General features: G+C 40.4%; 1 protein-coding gene across 1 annotated transcript in view; it reads right to left on the reverse strand.

Moving 5' to 3' along the window:
* Positions 1-17191, reverse strand: part of LOC134387598 (zinc finger protein 709-like) — a 43063-nt gene extending 25872 nt beyond the window's left edge. Inside the window, 2 exon segments of the mRNA XM_063110023.1 lie at positions 4190-4338; positions 16519-17191. Of these exon segments, the coding sequence (XP_062966093.1) occupies positions 4190-4338; positions 16519-17191 (822 nt within the window).
* Between the last annotated feature and the right edge of the window lie 2531 nt (positions 17192-19722).

Below are 19722 nucleotides of genomic sequence, written 5' to 3' on the forward strand. Positions count from 1 at the left end.
TCAAAGGGGAGAAAAGTAAGACAACACTGCTTAGCAAAAAAGAAAAAGTGGTAACAATGCTAGGAAAAAATCAAATCAGGCAAGAGATTGGTCAAGGAAGAGAGTGTTGGAGACTCTATCACAACCTAAGACCCAGATATGAATCTTGATGATGATTCCAAAGATGTTTATATTGTTATTATTACTAAACTGTAGCACAAAACATTTTATCCATTCTTTTATAAATACAATTTATGATAAAAATTAAAAGAACTAAGCTTGGGGGAAAAAAACATAATTAGTACATGCTTATCTGCCCTGTAAAGTGATAGCAAAAATTGATAATGAGCCAACTGTTTATTTAGAAAAAAATGGTTACATAAATGAAGGGTGGCATGTATTGATATGAAATTATCTAAAGAATGTATGAATAGAACAATTAAGTGAAGTACATCACAATATATACACCACTTACTGTTTGTGTCACTGTTTGGTCACCTGCAGAGGAAGGTGGACCTGTCACCCAAAGTTCGGTTCAGATGCCAAGACTGATAACAAAACACACATACTAAGATGGTATGTAAGGGTTTATTACTTCTACAATTGAGGTCTCTGAGGGGAGCAGGGCAGCCTGCTCAACCAGGAGCTAAACTGCTTGAGAGCAAATAAAGGTGCCTGGTTGGGATTTTTATCGAGACTAGTGGGGAGCTGGGTGACGACAGTTCACACATGAGGGAATGGGATTCTTCCCCACCCATTAGACACTGAGATATTCTCCTATGTCTACTGCTAACTTTATATTTTTACTTTTCATTATACCAGTGTGAGTTGATTTTAATGTATGGTGTGAGGTAAGGGTGTCAGCTCATCTTTGTGCAGGGGTATAACCACTTATGCCAGCACCATGTTGGAAAGACCTTCCCCATTGAATTCTCTTGGCCCAATTGTGCATAATCAATTGTGTGTAAGTAAAGGGGATTATTTCTGGGCTCTCAATTATTTTCCAATGATCTGTATGTCTAATCTTATGCCAGTGAATCAGTCTCTTTGACTACCCCTCCCTGGAGATGGAGAGCTGTAGAGAATGCATAAAGCAAATGTACTTCACAGGGCCTGGTTTTCCAAAGCCTTGCAGTTTCAAATATTGACCTTGCAAAGGACAGGAAATTTTCCCCAGGCTATATACTCTCTGTTGTAAGGTAAAGAATTGTAACACAGCTAGGTTGCTGGCTCAAAGGCAGACAGATTACTGGTTGATACGTAAAGATACTGGGAAACTGCTGTAAGAAGAGAATGTTTGCTAAAATCAAGCTTTTGTTAATGGATCGGCTTAATTGCATGTTACCAGCTTCTATTGTTAAACTTGTTAAACTGTACTTGGCAAAAATCCCACCTATGTTCTCTTCCTATAACTTCATGGTCTGGAGAATAAATGCAGGAAGAGAACCCCAATTCGTGGTTAATTCCCCAAATGGAAGGAATGCCTCACTCGAGGGTTTGAGGAGATTAACCCCTTTTGGGGGCTTCTCACTGCTCAGAAGAGATGGGCTTTTAGTAATCTTTGGTGGCTCCATCACCCAGGGGAAAAGGGGTGACAAATCTGTGGGAGGCAAAGCAACAGAGAGTTCCACCTCCTTCCACATGATTGCTTTGCAGGTAGAGAAATGGTTTTAAAGCCACAGCTCCTGTAAATGAAACTGACAGGGAAACACGCCAAGGGGTTATGCCACAGTTTCCCTACAAGAAACACTTGAGGCATACTCTTTGCTCACTGCAAACTCAGCCCAAGCCACTGAGGTCACAGCTCTTACTAGAGCTTGCACATAGACAAAGGGGGAAACTGCCACTGTTGACACGGACTCTAGCTACATTTCTGCAATCTGTCATTCAGTTGGCACAGTTTGGACATCCTGAGGATTTTTAACCAGTGCTGGTACTCCTATTGCCAATGGACATATAATTGCTGCCCTGTTACAGGTTATTCACCTCCCTACTAAAATTGTTATTGTTCACTGTCCAGTCCACACCAAAGAGACTGATATTCTACCTGTAAGAAGTAATAGAGCTAACGATGGTTGCTAAATACAAAGCTAAATAGGGACCCCCTTCTCCTTTCTCCACCAAGTTTACAAAGCTTGATGGAGAAGCTTTGTCCCTGACTGGTACTATTAATTATCAGGCAAATGTCCCACAATCTGAAGAAGACCGAAGGACATGAACGCATACCAAAGTATCAACCAACAGATTATACACTGGACCTGGGATTGCAGGTTCCACTCTGAACTTGTCTGGCAACAACATTGTTCATTTTATCTTATGTGGTGGCAAGGTATATAATGGGTACCCATCTAAATGGTGAGGACGGTGTGGACTTGCATACCTGTCTGTCACAAGATACTCTACCTTAAACCAGCCAAATTACAAACTTGGGCTCTCATCCGTAATGTCACATGAATGTATCAGATGAGACGTCATAGAGAACTTATTTGTGCATCACTACTCCAAGTTCTTTTCATTGATGAAGACCTTATTCTCAAGTTTTGGAACTTATGATTTTGAAAAGGCAATCCTAAATCTCACCATGGTAATAGAACAAGAGTTTGATACCACTATGGGAATGTTGAAAGCACTCCAACCACAAGTTCATAGTTCAGCCTTCATTGTACCTGAAATCATTGTACCCTGAATACACTCACGGCCCAGCAAAAAGGAGAGTGTGCAATCATTGTTGGAAATTACTGCTTCTACATGAATCAGCCTGGATAAATTGTGTCTAATTTATACCTTTTAAAATAGAAGGTGAATACTTTCCATCAGGGGAAGGAGGCACAACTGTTTTATTGGAATGAGCTATTACCAAGATTGGAAGAATGGTTTAAGAGGATATGAGGACATAAGCTTAAATTTGTTCTTTTCTGAACTACACTGCTGCACTTGGAAAGCCATTTCACCAGAGGGTAAAACTTGGGCCTCAATCTGACCTCCCGCTTGACCTTGAGACTTGTGAGTGAGGACAGCAGAGGTGAGACGAGAAGGGAGAAAAGCAAGACAGTAGAAAGAAGGGAAACCTGGCTTTGCCCCCACTCAGCCAGCACATCCTACTACCTGCAGAACCTCTCCCCTGCTTGCACCGTCATGCACTGGGAAGAGACCACCCTGGTGGCCAGCCAGCCCTGAGCCACCACCTCCAAGCCCCAGTGAAACAAGAGTTCCTATGGGGTTGGTGCAAGGAAGGACATGGAGGGTTGGGAGAAGGTGTCCGTGATCTGACGGGGGCCTTAAGTGGCTGGAGGAGTCCTGAATCTCAAGTCTGAGTTTGAGGACATGGGCCTTCTGGGTCTTGGGACATCTGCCAGACATGCAAAAAGGCCTGAAAGGTCTGGGGTGGTGTCCAGTGTCCCAGTTCAGGATTAGAGGGTCTAAAGATGGCATCCAGGTCCCAGGGAATCATTTGTGGATCTGGGGATGGTTTCCAAGACCATAGGGTGGGATTTGATGACCCAGGTGTGGGTGCAGGACCCACAAAGGAATTTGATGCACTCACTCTGGGAGTGTCATTTACGGACCCAAGGAGGGATTTGGGGGTCAAGGCCTTTGTAAAAGCCTGAAAGAAGCACCATGGTATGGTCAGATGCAGGAAGTGAACAAACCAAATTCAAAAGGCTACATATAATAATTCCGTTTATATGACTTCCCGAAAAACGCAAAGCCATAGGTACCAAAAACAGACCAGTGGTGCCAGGGTCTGGGCGTATGGGAGGCAGCACAATGGGGCATGAGTAACTTTCTTCAAGTAATGGATATGTTCACTATTTTGATTGTGGTGATGGTTCACAGGGTATATACCTTAAATTTCATAGTTTAAATAGAAGCAGTAACACATCTTTAATTATATCTCAACAAAGCTGGGAAGAAAGGAAAAAAAGGAAAGAAGAAACAAACATTGACCTGGCAATCATGAGCAAAATAAGAAATATAATACACACTGCGATTGAAAATGTCAATGCAATTATTGTTCATGTGGACACCAGTTCCCTGATGAGCTTCAGTACAGCTGGAATAAACATCACAAGGAAGGTGTGGATCATGATCACAGAGTGTGATTCCCACCAGTATTTTCCATAAGACATCCCTTTTTTTTTCATGTCAGAAATATTTTCTAAATTTAACCCTTCTAATACACAGAAGCTATTGTCCTCTGAAATAATACCTTACATTTGCTTCTAATGATCTTTTTCTGAATCTGACTGAAGTTCAAGAGGGATGGCCACTGAATGCATTCCTGCTGTCTGGGCACCTTTTTAACGTGGTCATGTCGGACTCCAGTTAGGCTGTCCACAATGTCCTTCATCACATGTCCTCAAAGAAACGGAAACAGGGTGTGTGGGCAATGCTGAGAGTCTGACGTTTCTTCCCAAGCAGGTAATGATGTCTACTATTCTCTGTGACCCCAAGTCTGCCAGTTACTGCGCTATATGATCTCCACTGTGCCCTGCTGAAAAGCTTACAGAGCTCACGTGAAACAGACTGATGCTCTTTCTCCAGTGTCTAGAGGCAGTAAAAAGATTAGTGGTGGCCAGAGATGCAGGGGGTGGGGGATAGAGAAGGGGAGGAGTAACAATAGCTGAAGCACAGAAAATTTTCAGGGCAGTGAAACTCTTATGTATAATGTTGTGATGGTGGATACGTAACACATGCATTTGTCAAGGCCTATGGAACTGCACAACACAAAGAGTGAACCCTAATATAAAATATGGACTTTAGTTAATAATGTATTGGTTCATAAATTTTCACTATCATCAAGTGTAATAAACTGGCTCATAATTGTAACAAATACACCGCCACACAGGCAAGATATTTAAAGTAAGAGAAACTATGAGCTGGGGAGAAGGGTATATGGGAGCTCTCTGAAGAACCTGCTCAACTTTTCTGTAAAACTAAAACTTCTCTAAAAAATAAAAACTATTAAATTTTAAAAAATCAAATGAACTACCATTCCATAGGAGATTTATAACTATGGAAAAAAGAAACCTGACATACAATATAATACACAGGATGATATCAGTTGCATAAAAACATACAAAAATAAAATATACTGACGAAGGAATGCATACACAGGATATAAAACTATAAATACATTAGCTTATAATTCACAATACTGGCTCCATCTGGAGAGAGATTAACTAATTTGGGCTTTAGGAATCATTTGAAGTGGAGTGCATGGTTATCATTACATGAACTTCCCCTTTAAAATGCCTCAGTTGACTATGCAATTGTTTTATGTGTTTTCTGTATAAGTAAAATTTTTAGCAAGTTACAGAATGCAAACTCAATACATAAATAAATCTAAGTATATTTTGAATTGCTACCAAAAAGCCTCTAAAAGTAAATTTTCAGAAACTAACAGCCATTAAAATTAATTTCTATTACAATTAATTTTATAAATTATATATTAATTAATTTTCCTAAAGTATGTCTACTGAAGGATATGAAATATTATAATGGAAAAATATACACTGAATGACATCAAAGTATAAAAAAAATGCAGAGATGACATATGTCCTTAGAAAGGAGACTGAACATTGCCATGATGTAAGCTCTCACAAATAGATCTAATGTTTTATTAAATTCCATGACATTCACAACCAGGTTTGTTTTGTTTACTGTCAAACTGGGGGAACGGCAAGAATACTTCTAAAAACTAATAGAAGACAGATAATCAATAATTTCCCATCATCATCTGGAAAAATATATTGGCAAGCCCTATAAATAAAAAAGAATTAAGGGCCAGCCCATGGCTCACTTGGGAGAGTGTAGTGCTGATAACACCAAGGCCATGGGTTCAGATCCCCATATAGGGATGGCCGGTTAGCTCACTTGGGAGAGTGTGGTGCTGACAACACCAAGTCAAGGGTTAAAATCCCCTTACCGGTCATCTTAAAAAAAAAAAAAAGTATTAGTGTGCAGAGCATGTGAGCATGTTTAAAAGAAAGAAAGAAAACAGTAAACATACAAATAAATTAAATAAGAGAAAATGACTGGAAACTATTTCACAGAAGATGAAGAACCACAAAGGAAAAGTGGTCAACACCAGTAGTTATCAGTATAAAGTAATATATAATGATACAGAGACTCCGTTTAATGCTAGATGGACAAAAATACATTAATTTTTTTGCAAGTGTTGGTGGATCACAAGAATACACATATGAGGAAATTTCAAAAAGCTCATGAAAAAATAGAATTAAAAGATAATACAAATCTTTCCACAAACTTTTTGAAGTACCCTCATATGTGCATGAAAGGCCAGACACTGGCTAATCCATATACTCTATGGGTATTCCCTAATAAATTTGAATTTATTCATCATCTACAATCCAGCAATTTTTCACACTGTGTAAAAAAATATATGATGCATTAGCACTTGGGAACAAAACCAAAAATGACACTGTCGACAAGATCAAAAAATGAACTTGAGATAACCCAAGTCTCATAAACAGTGGAATGGGTGAGTAAATTGGGTGACCCACAGCCTCAGACAGCAGCATGTGAGCAACAGATTGTTGCAAAGAAAACAGGGAAAAATCTTTTCAGCATAATATTAATGACATATTAATGGTAATATTAATTTACTGAAAACCCAAAAGACGCAAAACTCAGCTTCATGATAAGCAGATGGTAGGTAAAATTATGAAGAATAACAAAAAGAATCAGGACTGTGGTCACTTCTGGGAATAGAAGGGGGTGAGATCAGACAGACACACCAGATCTACCCACAGCCTATTTATTTACCTGGGTGATGAGTCCCATGGGTGTTTATGTTCTTATTATTTAAATGTACCATAAAACAAATAATTTATTTCAAAAATTCTCCTTGCTTTTTCAGAACTTATCACTCAATCTACTCAGGTTCCAACTGAGAATATAAAAATCTTTTACCTAAATCATGGAATAAAATTCTTAAATGCTTTGGAATTATATGGCAGCAAGGTTTTTTATTTTTTAATTTTTTTTACTTTTTAATTTTATTTTTTGCAGCTGGCTGGAATGGAGATCAGAACTCATGACCTTGGTGTTATAAGGCTGTGTTCTAACCAACTGAGCTAACCAGCCAGCGGCAGCAAGATTTTTCCGAGAAAATAGATGGGAAGCAGCTCAAGTAAGCAGCCTGCTCCACCCACTCCCAGGCAGTGAGGGAAACTTCTGTAGACAGGAGATTTAATTCTGGGAGTTCCACACACCCTACTCTCCCCTCCTCATTGATAAAAATGCTTCCCCCTCCAGAGATTCAATTCTCACCAATGACCAAACTCTCACCAGGAGTCAGTTTAAGGTTCTGACCTATGGTGTCTTTTCTTCCGACACCAAATGTACGGTATTTGACGAATACCATATTTGAAGAAAAAACAAACTGTGTTTCCCTACTCTCTTAAAGTCACTCAACACAATACTTCTGACTCAGATGTGTGCAGGGTTTTACCCACACAACAAGAAATTCTCTAGTAATCACTGACTACGTGTTCTACAATTTAACTCAGTTCTTCTTACACTGTCTACCTGGAGTTACTGATAGATCCCAAAGGTTAAGCAGAACAACAACCAATTCTCCAACACCCACTGGGTGTCCAACAGTTCATATCTGACACCACCCAGAATTATCACAGACTCCACAAGTTCAGGATGCCACCTGCAAACCCCAGAAGCCACTCATACTTCTGACCGGTACTAACTGTCTATAAATCAGGATCTCCCACAAGCTCCACGTCAGGTTCAATAATTTGCCAAAACTACTCAGACTCAGCAAAACACTTTACTTAAGTTTACCATTTTATTTTAAAGGATATAATGAAGGAACAGCCAAATGGGAGACATGTATAGAGCAAAGGAAGGGGCCCAGGGAGAAGGGTGCACAAACCTTCCCCTCTGAGGGCCCATCACCCGCCCAGCACATCAATGTGGAAACTGTTCAAATGTCTTTGGCCATTTGTACAGAACTCATTCTCCCACCTCTCCACTTCCACAGGTCAGTGAATGGGGCTTAAAGTTCCAACTTGAATTTATGTGTTTGGTCCTCCAGATGGACTGTCCCATCCTGAAGCTATCTAGGAGCCCAACCTTGAGTCATTCATTAGCAAACTCAGGTATGCTCTGAAGGGGCTTATTATAAACAACAAAAGATACTGCTATGACTCAGCAAACACCAAGGGTTTCAGAACCTCTCATCAGAAACTGGGGACAAAGGCCAAATATATTTTTATTATGCGTTGATGATGGAAACAAACCACATTTCTAAAATAAACCTTGCACTGAGATGAGTCTCATGATTTCAGTGTCCACCTCTTGTTCCACATGTAAAAATTGTATGTGGTTTAGACTGTGATTCAGTAACTAATTTATAACTTGCTGACCAAAAAAAAGGTAAAAAAAAAAAAAAAAAAAAGAATCGAAAATGCACTAAGAAATGCACATGGATATTTTCAGCTTTATGATGTAACTTTTAATCAAAGATTGTAACTTCTGTATGTTTACCCACCAATACAAATGGGATAACTCCGGTATGAGGAGTCCTCTTCTCCTTTCCAAACTTTCCTATAAAATTTTCCAGACTGTAATAGGCTTCAGAGTACATTCCAACTCTGTTGGCTTGTGTTTCCTAGGTCAATCTTCACGTTTGGCTTCCAATATAAAATTTATAAAATTATTTTTTTATTTTATAAAATTCTTTATAAGATTATTTCTGCTTCAACAGCCTTGATTTCAGTCCCCAATATCAAACCATAATAAACTCTCAAACTTATAAACTCATTCTCTAAAAAATTTTCTTCTCAATATGGTGAACCAGAGGTGCCCAGGGTGCATTCCTTCTGCAGAAGATGACAGCTGGTCCACCACCACCACTACCACCACCACCACAGCTGCTGACACCACTGTCTGGTCCTAGGACCATCACCTGCCTTCCTGCAGAGAGGTTCATTACATTCCCCACCACGGCTGCTGTCACAGCTGCCAGCAGCCATCCACACCACACATAACCCCAACACTGCCACCTCACCAGGTACCCTAGCTGTGCACAGGCCCCACCACCACCACCCACTTGACTGCACTGACACAAGGAGGGTCACAAATGAAGCCACAAGAAAGAGGTGAGCAAGTGCAGACCCATGTTTCAGTGGTACAACCCACAGGGGAAATTATGCTGCCCCACAGTCATGCACCTGGTGGAGGGAGCTATGTGTGTAGCCCACCTGACTTCCTGGAGCCAGGAAGAGACACACAAAGATCCACTAGAGAATGCAGAAACTCAGGATAGTCAATTAGAGTACAGAAGGAAATTCACAGCCACCACCAACCCATTCCCAGTCAGGGGAAGCAAGGACCCAGGAGGAACCTCTCCTTGCAGGAATGAGGAAAGAGAAACCCCAACCAGAGTCACCCATTCAATCTGCGGAGTTCCAGTATACCCCAGTGCACCCAGGGTGCCAACAAGCCCACCCAGGGTCACCTTCCCAGCCAAAGAGTGACAGGGCACCTATGCACTTCTTCCAAGAACTTGAGAGCTTGCCCACATCTTCAATGGCCTTGCACAGTGTCACTAACCTCAGCAAGGAACCACTAAGTGCTCCATCCTAGGCCACAGAGGTACACTCTAACATTGAACACAACCAAAGTAAACACAAGGAGACTACACCACTGCATCTACCTGGAACCAACAATAAAACACCCTACTCAATGGTCAATATAAAACACACCTACAGGAGAGAATCTGTCTCCTCAAAAGCCACTACAAAGTAATAGAAAAAGCAACTGCTCTACCAGATGACCAGACATCAATGTAGGAATATTAGAAATACAAAAAACAGGAAAATATGACATGACCAAAGGAACAAAATACTTCTAAGTATGAGAACTTACACAGCAGGAAACTCTTGAAATGACTGAAACGGAATTCCAAGCAACAATCTTTAGGAAACTCAATGAGATACAAGAAGACTCAGTTAGATGACACAACAAAATGAGAAAAACTATCCAGGATAGGAAGGAGGAAATTTACAAAGAAAGAAATACCTTTAAAAAGAATGTAGCAGAACTCCTGGAACTTAAGGATTCATTCCACAAAATAAAAACACAACCAAGAGCTTAAGCAGCAGGCTAGAGCAAGCAGAAAAAAAGAATTTCTAATCTCAAAGACAGTCCTTTCAAAATAACCCAGGAGGAGGGGGATGGCTGGGTGGCTCAGCTGGTTAGAACTCAGCCTTGTAACGCCAAAGTCATGGGTTCAGATCCCCATACCAGCCAGCAATCATATAAATAAAATAAAGTTCAAAGAAATAAAAAAAAAAAAACCCAGGAGGACAAATGGAAAGAAAAAAGAATTTTAAAAAATGAAGAAAATCTAGGAGAGCTAGCAGACAACATTAAGGGCACAAACATCCAAATCATGGGTGTTCCAGAAGGGGAGGAAAAAGGAAAAGACATTGAAAACCTATTCAATGAAATAACAGTGGAAAACTTCCTAGGTATTAGGAGAGACATGGACCTTCAGATCCAAGAGGCTCAAAGATCACCAGACAGAAAGATACAATCCAAAAAGGTCCTCTCTAAGAAACATTGTAGTCAAACTGGCAAAACTCAAAGACAAAGAAAGACTCTTAAAAACAGCAAGAGAAAAGAGTCAAGTCACCTATAAGGGAGTCCCTATCAGACTAACAGATTTCCCAGCAAAAACCCTACAGGCCAGAAGAGAACAGGATAATATACTCAAAGTACTAAAAGAAAAAAACTGCCAGCCAAGAATACTATAGTCAGCAAGTATCACCAACCAATACCCCAAGGAGAGATGGTGGGAAATGAAGAGACACACTTTATGGGATCAGGAGGACCTTTCAGGCTGCTGATCTGTCAGGCATATTAGTTTATTTTAGGTTGCTTTTTATAAGCCAGTGAAAATAACAACTCGTACTGATTAAATCAGTTATGTCTGGTACCAAGCTATGTATAGAACATTTTCAGCTGCCACGGCACTTAAAGATTCATATCTAACTACTTATCAACAAAATAAGAACATAAATTTCTCATTTACAAAGCTTCCAGGGTCTTGGGTCCATCAAAGGTCAGACCTCAAGGGGAGGGATAAGGGAGAAGTAGGCAAAAGGGATGCCAGCCTTGCTGGCTTCCCTAGAATAGGAAGGACTTTGTCAGCTTGCTGTTCAGTACTCCACAAGCAAGCATACTATACCCAGCAAGGCTATCCTTCAGAAATGAAGGAGGAATAGTTTTCCACAAAAAAAACTGGGAGTTCACCACCACATGGCCAAACCTATAAGAAATCCTCAAGGAAACACTGCATCTGAATGCAAAATACAACAATCACCACCATGAATACATGAAAAGAACAAAACTCACTGGTCGAACAGATATGCAAATAAGAAAGAGAAAGAAACTATACCTTACCACTGCAAAAAAACCCAACAACAAACACCAAAGACAAAAAATAGAATGAAAAAGAACCAAAGATACTTAAAACAAGCAAGTGAAAATTAATAAAATGCCTGGCGTAAGACAATACATTTCAATAAAAGCCCTAAATGTAAATGGATTGGATTCCTCACTCAAAAAACATAGGATGGCTGATTGGATTAGAAAGCTAGACCCAACTATATGCTGCATACAAGAAACCCACCTTGCAAACTAATAGTGAAGGGATGTAAAAAGATACACCACATGAATGGAAACCCAAAATAAATAAGCATAGCTATTTTTATATCAGATAAAACAGACTTTAAGCCAAAAGCCATAAAAAGAGACAAAGAAGACCATTATATAATGATAAAGAGTTCTTATCCAGCAAGAAGACATAACAATCATAAATATATACATATGCAACACTGGAGCACCCAAATATGTAGAACAAACACTACTAGACCTAAAGAGAGAGACAGACCCCAACAGAAAAATAGTGGGAGACCTCAACACTCCTACCTAACAACAAATCAACAGAGAAACACAAGACTTAAACTACATGTTAGATCAAATGGAGTTGGCAGACATCTACAGAATATTTCATCCAACAACATACTTTAATTTGATTAATTTTCATCCAACAAAATACTTAAGAATATACATTCTTCCCTTCAGCACATGGAACATTCTCTAGGACAGGCCACATGTTTGGTCAAAAATCAAGTCTCAAGAAATTTTTAAAAATTGAAATCATTTCAAGTATCTTTTCAGACCACAATGGGTTAAAGCTAGAAATCAATAACAAGCAAAACTCTGGAAACTTTACAAATATATGGAAATTAAACAATATGTTCCTGGGTCAAATGACCTATGGGTCAAAGAAGAAATTAAACAGGAAATCAAAAAATTTCTTGAAACTAATGAAAATGAAGATGCATCATACCAAAACCTGTGGGATATTGCAAAAGCAGTAATAACAGAAAAGAATATTGCAATAAATGCTTCTATGAAAAGAACAGAAAGAATTCAAATGAACAACCTAACATTACACCTTAAAGAACTAGAAAAACAAGATTCCCAAATTAGCAGACAGAAAGAAATAATTAAGACAAGAGCAGAACTAAAAAATATTAAATATTTCTAAATGAAATAGACAAGAAAAATGATACAAAAGATCAATGAAACAAAGAGTTGGTTTTCTGGGAAGATAAACAAAATAGACAAACCATTAGCTAGACTAAGTGAAAAAGAGAGAAGACCCAAATAACAAAAATCAGAAATGAAAAAGGAGACATTACAACCAATATCACAGAAATATGAAGAATCATTAGAGATTATTATAAACAACTGTGTGCCAATAAATTAAAAAACCTGTAGGAAATGGATAAATTTCTGGACACATACAAACTGCCAAGACTGAACCAAGAGGAAACAGAAAATCTGAACAGACCAATAATGAGCAACAAGACTGAAGCAGTATCAGCAACCTCCAAACAAAGAAAAGCCCAGGACCAGATGGCTTCACTGCTGAACCTATACACCTATAAAGAAGAATTAGTAACAATGCTTTTCAAACTATTCCAAAAAATGAAACAGAGGCCAATTCTCCCAAATTCATTCTATGAGGCCAGCATAACCCTGATACCAAAACCAGACAAAGATATAACAAAAAAAGAAAACTACAGGCCAATATTTTTGATGAACATAGATGCAAAAATCCTCAAAAGAATATTAGCAAATGGAATTCAACAGCACATAAAAAGAGTATACATCATGATCAAGTGGGATTCATCTCAGGGATGCAACAATGGTTCAACATATGCAAGTCAATAAATGTGATACACCATATCAACAAAATCAAGGACAAAAACCAGATGATTATCTCAACAGATGCAGAAAAAGCATTTGACAAAATTCAACATCCCTTCATGATAAAGACTCCCAGCAAATTAGACATAGAAGGAAAAAATCTCAACACAGTAAAAGCCATATATGACAAACCCACCACCAAAATCATCCTGAAAGGGGAAAAGATGAAAGCTTCTCCCTCTAAGAACAGGAACAAGACAAGGAGGTGCACTCTCACCACTTCTATTTAACAAAGTACTTAAAATATTAGCCAGAGCAATCAGAGAAGAAAAAGAAATAAAGGGCACCCAAACTGGAAAAGACAAAATAAAATTGTCCCTGTTTGCAGATGAGATGATCCTATATACAGAGAAACATAAACACTCTATTAAAAAACTCTTTAGAGCTGGTAAATGATTTCAGTAATGTTGCAGGATACAAAATCAACATGCAAAAAACAGTAGTTTTTATACTCCAACAACAAGATACCAGGAAAAACAAAAAATCAAGAAAGAACCCCATTTACAATAGCCACCAAAAAGATTAAATACATAGGAATAAATTTAACCAAGGTAGTGAAAGATCTGTACAATGAGAACTACACATCACTGCTGAAAGAAATTAAAGAGAATACAAAAAGATGGAGAGACATCACATGCTCTTGTTTTGGAAGAATTAACATCATGAAAATGTCCATACTACCCAAAGTGATCTGTGGATTCAATGCAATCCCCATCAAAATATCAATGACATTCTTCACAGAAATAGAAAAAAACAATTGTAACATTCATATGGAACAACAAAGACCCTGTATAGCCAAAGCAATCCTGAGCAAAAAGAAAATAAAACCAGAAGCATTATACTACCTGACTTCAAACTATACTACAAGTCTATAGTAACCAAAACAGCATGGTACTGGCAGAAAAACAGATTCCTGGATCAATGGAACAGAATACAGAACCCAGGAATCAATCCACATACTTAAAGCCAACTGATCTTTGACAAATGCACGAAGAACATACACTGGGGAAAAGACAGCCTCTTCAATAAATGCTGGGAAAACTATGTATCTATATGCAGAAGAATGAAACTAGACCCATTCCTCTCACCATATACCAAAATCAACTCAAAACAGACTAAAGACTTAAATACAAGACCTGAAACTATAAAACTCCTAAAAGAAAACATAGTGGAAACTCTTCAGGATGTAGGACTGAGCAAAGACAATCTGAATAAGACCTCAAAAGCACACGCAACAAAAGAAAAAATAAACAAATGGATTAATATCAAACTAAAAAGCTTCTGCACAGCAAAAGAAACAATCAACAGAGTGAAAGGACAACCTATAGAATGGGAGAAATTATTTGGCAAACTATGTATCCAACATGGGATTAATATCAGAATACACAAGGAACTTGAACAACTTAACAGTGAAAAAAACAAGTAACCTGATTTTAAAATGGGCAAAACATCTGAATAGACATTTCTCAAAGGAAGATATACAAATGGCCAAGAGATAGATGAAAAAATGCTAAACGTCACTAAACATCAGGGAAATGCAAATCAAAACCACATTCAGATATCATCTCACCCCAGTTAGACTGTCTATTATCAAAACGACAGAGAATAACAAATGCTGGTGAGGGTGCAGAGAAAGGAGAACCCTCCTACACTGTTGGTGGGACTGTAAATTAGTGCAGCCATTATGGAAATCAGTATGGAGGTTTCTCAGCAAATATACCCAAAGGAGTGGAAATCGTCAAGTTTATCACAGCTCTATTTACAACAGCCAAGAGATGAAACCAACCTAATCCACTGAAGACAACTGGATAAGGAAAATGTGGTGTAGATACACGATGGACTAGTACTAAACGGTAAGAAACAATGAAATCTTCCATTCACAGAAATGTGGATGAGCTTGGAGAAAATTATGTTAAGTGAAATAAGCCAGGCACCGAAAGAGAAATATTACATGTCCTCACTCGTAATTGGGAGCTAAAAAACAAAAAAGAAAGAAAGATACAACAATCACAACAACATGTTGAACTTTCAAAAGGAGAGAACGAAACTGTGGTTTCTTTTTTTTTTTTTTTGTCATTTTTTCATGACCGGCACTCAGCCAGTGAGTGCACCGGTCATTCCCATATAGGATCCGAACCCACGGCGCGGGAGCGTCGCCGCGCTCCCAGCGCAGCACTCTACCAAGTGCGCCACGGGCTCGGCCCGAAACTGTGGTTTCTAAAGGTGGGAAAGGGACAGGCGGAGGGGGAAGAGGGGAGGATAACGTGAAATTGGTAGAGGGTCACAAAGAATGTATACGTTTTGTAATGATAAACATACTAATTATCCTGATTTGATCACCACATACTGCACATAGGTAATGATATTCAACTCAGTACCCCACAAATACGTATAATCAATTATGTTTCAATAAAAATAAAAGAATAAACCCACTCTCCAAAACATGCTCTACTTACTACACGTGCTCTATGAAATAAAAAAGGTAAACAAGAATTTTCAACAAATAGAATATAAGGGTAGATACTCAATTTTCTTTCTAAAATGCTTCTGTTTATTGTCTCCTTGGGAATATTTTATCTTATCTCTCAAAGTTCTAATGAAAAAATACATTTTACATTTAATGAAAAACTGAAGCTCAAATAAATGAACAAATCTTTCTAAGGTGACAAAACCAGGGAGGCTGACCAGGAACACAGACAAGGTTGACAACTTCAAGTCAGGTCATCCTATGACATGGGACATTCCGATGAATAGGACGTCGTCCTGCGAAGTTTCCTAAGGGAAACCTCAACCCAAAGACGTCCTGACAACAAGTCTGTTCCTAAGGAAGATGAAAAGAGGAGACACAGACTTTTTACCGCGGAGTTTCAGGTGATTCTTCTCTGCTCTCTTGTCACGGAAAAAGGCACAAAGTCTTTCTGAAAGAGTCACCTATTGCTTTGTGGAAAAATAATTAAAACGCAATGTCTGTTTGAAATGCAAAATAAAGGCCACAGAGTTGATAATGCGAATTGGAGAGAGGAAGTTCGTGACTGGGAATGAGGGGACGAATCTGAAAGTTCACAGATTTATCACTTGCCCTAGGAAGAGCTGGGCTGGGGGACAGGGGCGCGGATTGGAGACGCTGCTTCCCAGACACTTGGAAAACTCAAGGAGAAACTAGCCCTCTGGGGAGAAAAAAGAAACTGGGGACCCCCGGACCACAGCTCCTACCCCGCCCGAGCCCCACGGCCCGAGTCGGGTGTCCCCTGAGGACCCCGCCGTCACCGCACACTCTGTGGACACGCGGGGCTGCCCAGAGAGGGGTCCGGGCCGAGGTCGCCGCCGCAGGGACGGGACAGGACTCCCGGGGTCCCGGCCGCCGGCCCCGCCCCACCCTGCGGCCGGAGGGGACCGAGGGCCGCGCTGCGCCGGCGGCGGACTCGGGGCCGCAGACTCCCGGGCTGAGCGCGGGAGGCCCGGGTCCCGCGGCCACGGCCGGCTCCGGTTGGAACCGGCCCCGCTCCCCGTCTCGGGACGCCCGCCCCACACTCACCATGTCCCACTTCCGGGATGTCCCCGCGTCCCCCCTACGGCTCAGCAGCCGGCGCAGGTTACACGGCGATGGCGGCAGGGCACCCCAACCTCTGGGAAACAGCGCAGACGCCAAACCTAAGACAGCGGGCGCCAGAAACAAAGAGCCCAGGAGAGGGTTGAACGTTGCCACGCCCCGAGGCGTGCCTGATTGGACAGTGGTCCAGGCCCCGCCCCTTCCGTTTGAATGATAGCTGAAGCGATAAGTCATGTGGCTGAATGGAGCCAGAATGACAGCTTCTAGCCACAACCCTTTGCAGGCCCTGTTTCCTCCTCGCCCTTGACCCTGCCCTGGCCCTGGCGATATTTGCATGTCAGCGGAACTTTACCCTGGCTCTCCAAAGCAGACACTGGCCTCTTTATGTACTGTGTGGGCCATTCCTGATTCTTCCTCCTGGACGGGGGTCACAGATGTGCGTAGGGAATTCCTGACTCAGCTTCCAATGGAGCCATCCCTTCGCTTTACAGCAGGACAGGAGCCCAGGCCAAGCCAGGCAGGACTGGAATAGGAGGGAGGGCCTGATGTTCTGATGGGTCAGGAATTTGGGATGAGGCTTTTGGCAGCATTGCCAAGACGTCCTCACACCTCATCTCATCTTTGGCCATGAAAATAAAAATATGCCAACAGGGAAATAAAAGTATTAAATGCACGGAAAGACTGAAGTTATATGGCAGCATTATAGTATAAATGAATTAAATATAGTATCTAGCAATAAAAAGGAAACATTTGAACTGGCTCAGATAGTCAGCCTGCTGCAGCCACAGTTCACAAGAAAAAACCCACATTCAGAGGATAAACATATTCCCAAGAGCGGGAGCCAGACTCCAACTGCTGAAATGGGGCCTGACAGTACATCAGTTCCCGGTGATGGGGCAGGGAAACCTAAGGATTTAACTCTGGGAGCTCCACGAGCGCTCCTCTTCCCCCCAAACTGTGTGAAAACGCTCCCTCCTTCAACCTTCATTTTTCACCAGCAGGAAACTGTCATCTGGAGTCAGTATAAGGTTCTCACCTAAACACACAGTTAAATTCATCAACATTTTCTCCAGGAGACAACCCAATGGGTCTTTTTGAAGTCTGACTTTCATAGATTTTCTTCATGTATACGAAATACATTATGACTCCAGCAACTCTATGAGTGCCCAAATCAAAACGCTGTCCAGAACAAACTGAGTTACAACTTCAAAAAGGACAGATCGCGCCCCCCCCAACTTCATAGGCATCTGGATCTCCTACTTTGCAGAGCTCTGCAGTTTCTCATCATCACCCTCCTTCTGCAGTTGTTCTGAGAAGCTGAAGGCCAGCTACAGGGCAGGGCAGGCTGCCCAGGAAGCACCAAGGGAGCCTTCATTTCCCTCCTTTTGCAGGCTCAAGATTGGCCTCAGCTTGGAGTCACTGGCCTCAGGCCTCTGCTCCCCACTCCAGGTTATGCACCTGCTTCACTCCAACTGTGGTAAGTTAAATGAGACAAAGAGCCTCAATCCCAGTTTGAATAAGAAATCAGCAGAGTGCCTGCTTCCCCTGTGCTTATGTATAAAGCAGAAGAGGAATATTTCATGATACTTTATATGGATTTTTAAACTGGCAATTAATTATTCCCTTGAGAAAACAAAGATGCCAGCAAACTACCATCTTCATATTAACAACTTTTTATGTAAAATAACTAAACAAATGTGAGTTCTTCCCTTTTTCCTCTGCTTCAGCAGCTCTCTAGTTTTCACAGTTCATGTTGTTACCAAGTGCTTTGTCTGAGAATGTACATGTCCAATTTACCTATTTGAAACTCTCGCTCAATCCCACCCCCCACCCCCACTGGCCCATCCAGTCATTTCTGTAGCTAAATCCTAAGCATTGTGTAAACTGCACAGTTTCAAGCAGTCTGACTGACCACAGCTTGAATTCACCAGTGGCTATCTCATGTCTCTTGATTTAAATTATTCACTTGAAATTGTCCTCCAAAATAGACTCTGTTATCTTGAATGAGTGCCATGTCCATTTTATTTGCTTCTGTTCTCCCTAACCTGTTACATCACCTGCTCATTGAGGGCAAACAGAGAATATTATTAACTGCCCATTACCTGCTATAGATGCTGGAGGTCTCAAGCAAAAACCCCAGAGAGGGTGTGTGGATGTTAGTGCCACCCTCACCACAAGAGGGCGCTTCACTGTCTTTTCCTTTCTGGAAAATGGCTCAAAGCAGTTTTCTGGAGGACTTTTTTATACAGGGGATTCCACTTTACAGAGGTAAAGGTAATACTATTCAATTTGCTTTTTATTGATTTATGATTTTATTATTTAACTCTTCATAGGTTTTTTAAAAAGCAGTAAAGCCTATGAGCCATTATTTCCGTTTCTAAAATGTACAATGCAAAAAATATACACAGGAAAAGAAGTAGGAGTAAGTGAGGTGAGAGGAAGAAGACTTGTTGACGTGGCCACTGGAATAAAATATAAAGCCCAGAAATATATGTTCACATACATGGTCATATGATTTCTGACAACAGTGCCAAGGTCACTCAATGGGGAAATGACAGTCATTTTAACAAATGGTGCTGGGAAAACTGGATATCCAATTGTAAAAGAGTTAATTTGGACCCAGATCTTACAGTCTACATGAAAACTAACTTTAAATGAATCAAACACCTAAATTTAAGAGGTAAAACTATAAAACACTTAGAAGAAAACATGGAAAATTTCATGACATTGGATATAGCCATTTTTTAAATGACACAAAAAGCATAGGCTGAAAAAGGAAAAATAGATAAACAGGACTACATCAAAACTAAAAACACCGTTATACTAAAGGACACTCACAAGAGAATGAAAAGACAACCTACAGAATA

This window comes from Cynocephalus volans, chromosome 10 (genome assembly GCF_027409185.1).
Source record: "Cynocephalus volans isolate mCynVol1 chromosome 10, mCynVol1.pri, whole genome shotgun sequence".
In the NCBI taxonomy this organism is placed as follows: Eukaryota; Metazoa; Chordata; class Mammalia; order Dermoptera; family Cynocephalidae; genus Cynocephalus; species Cynocephalus volans.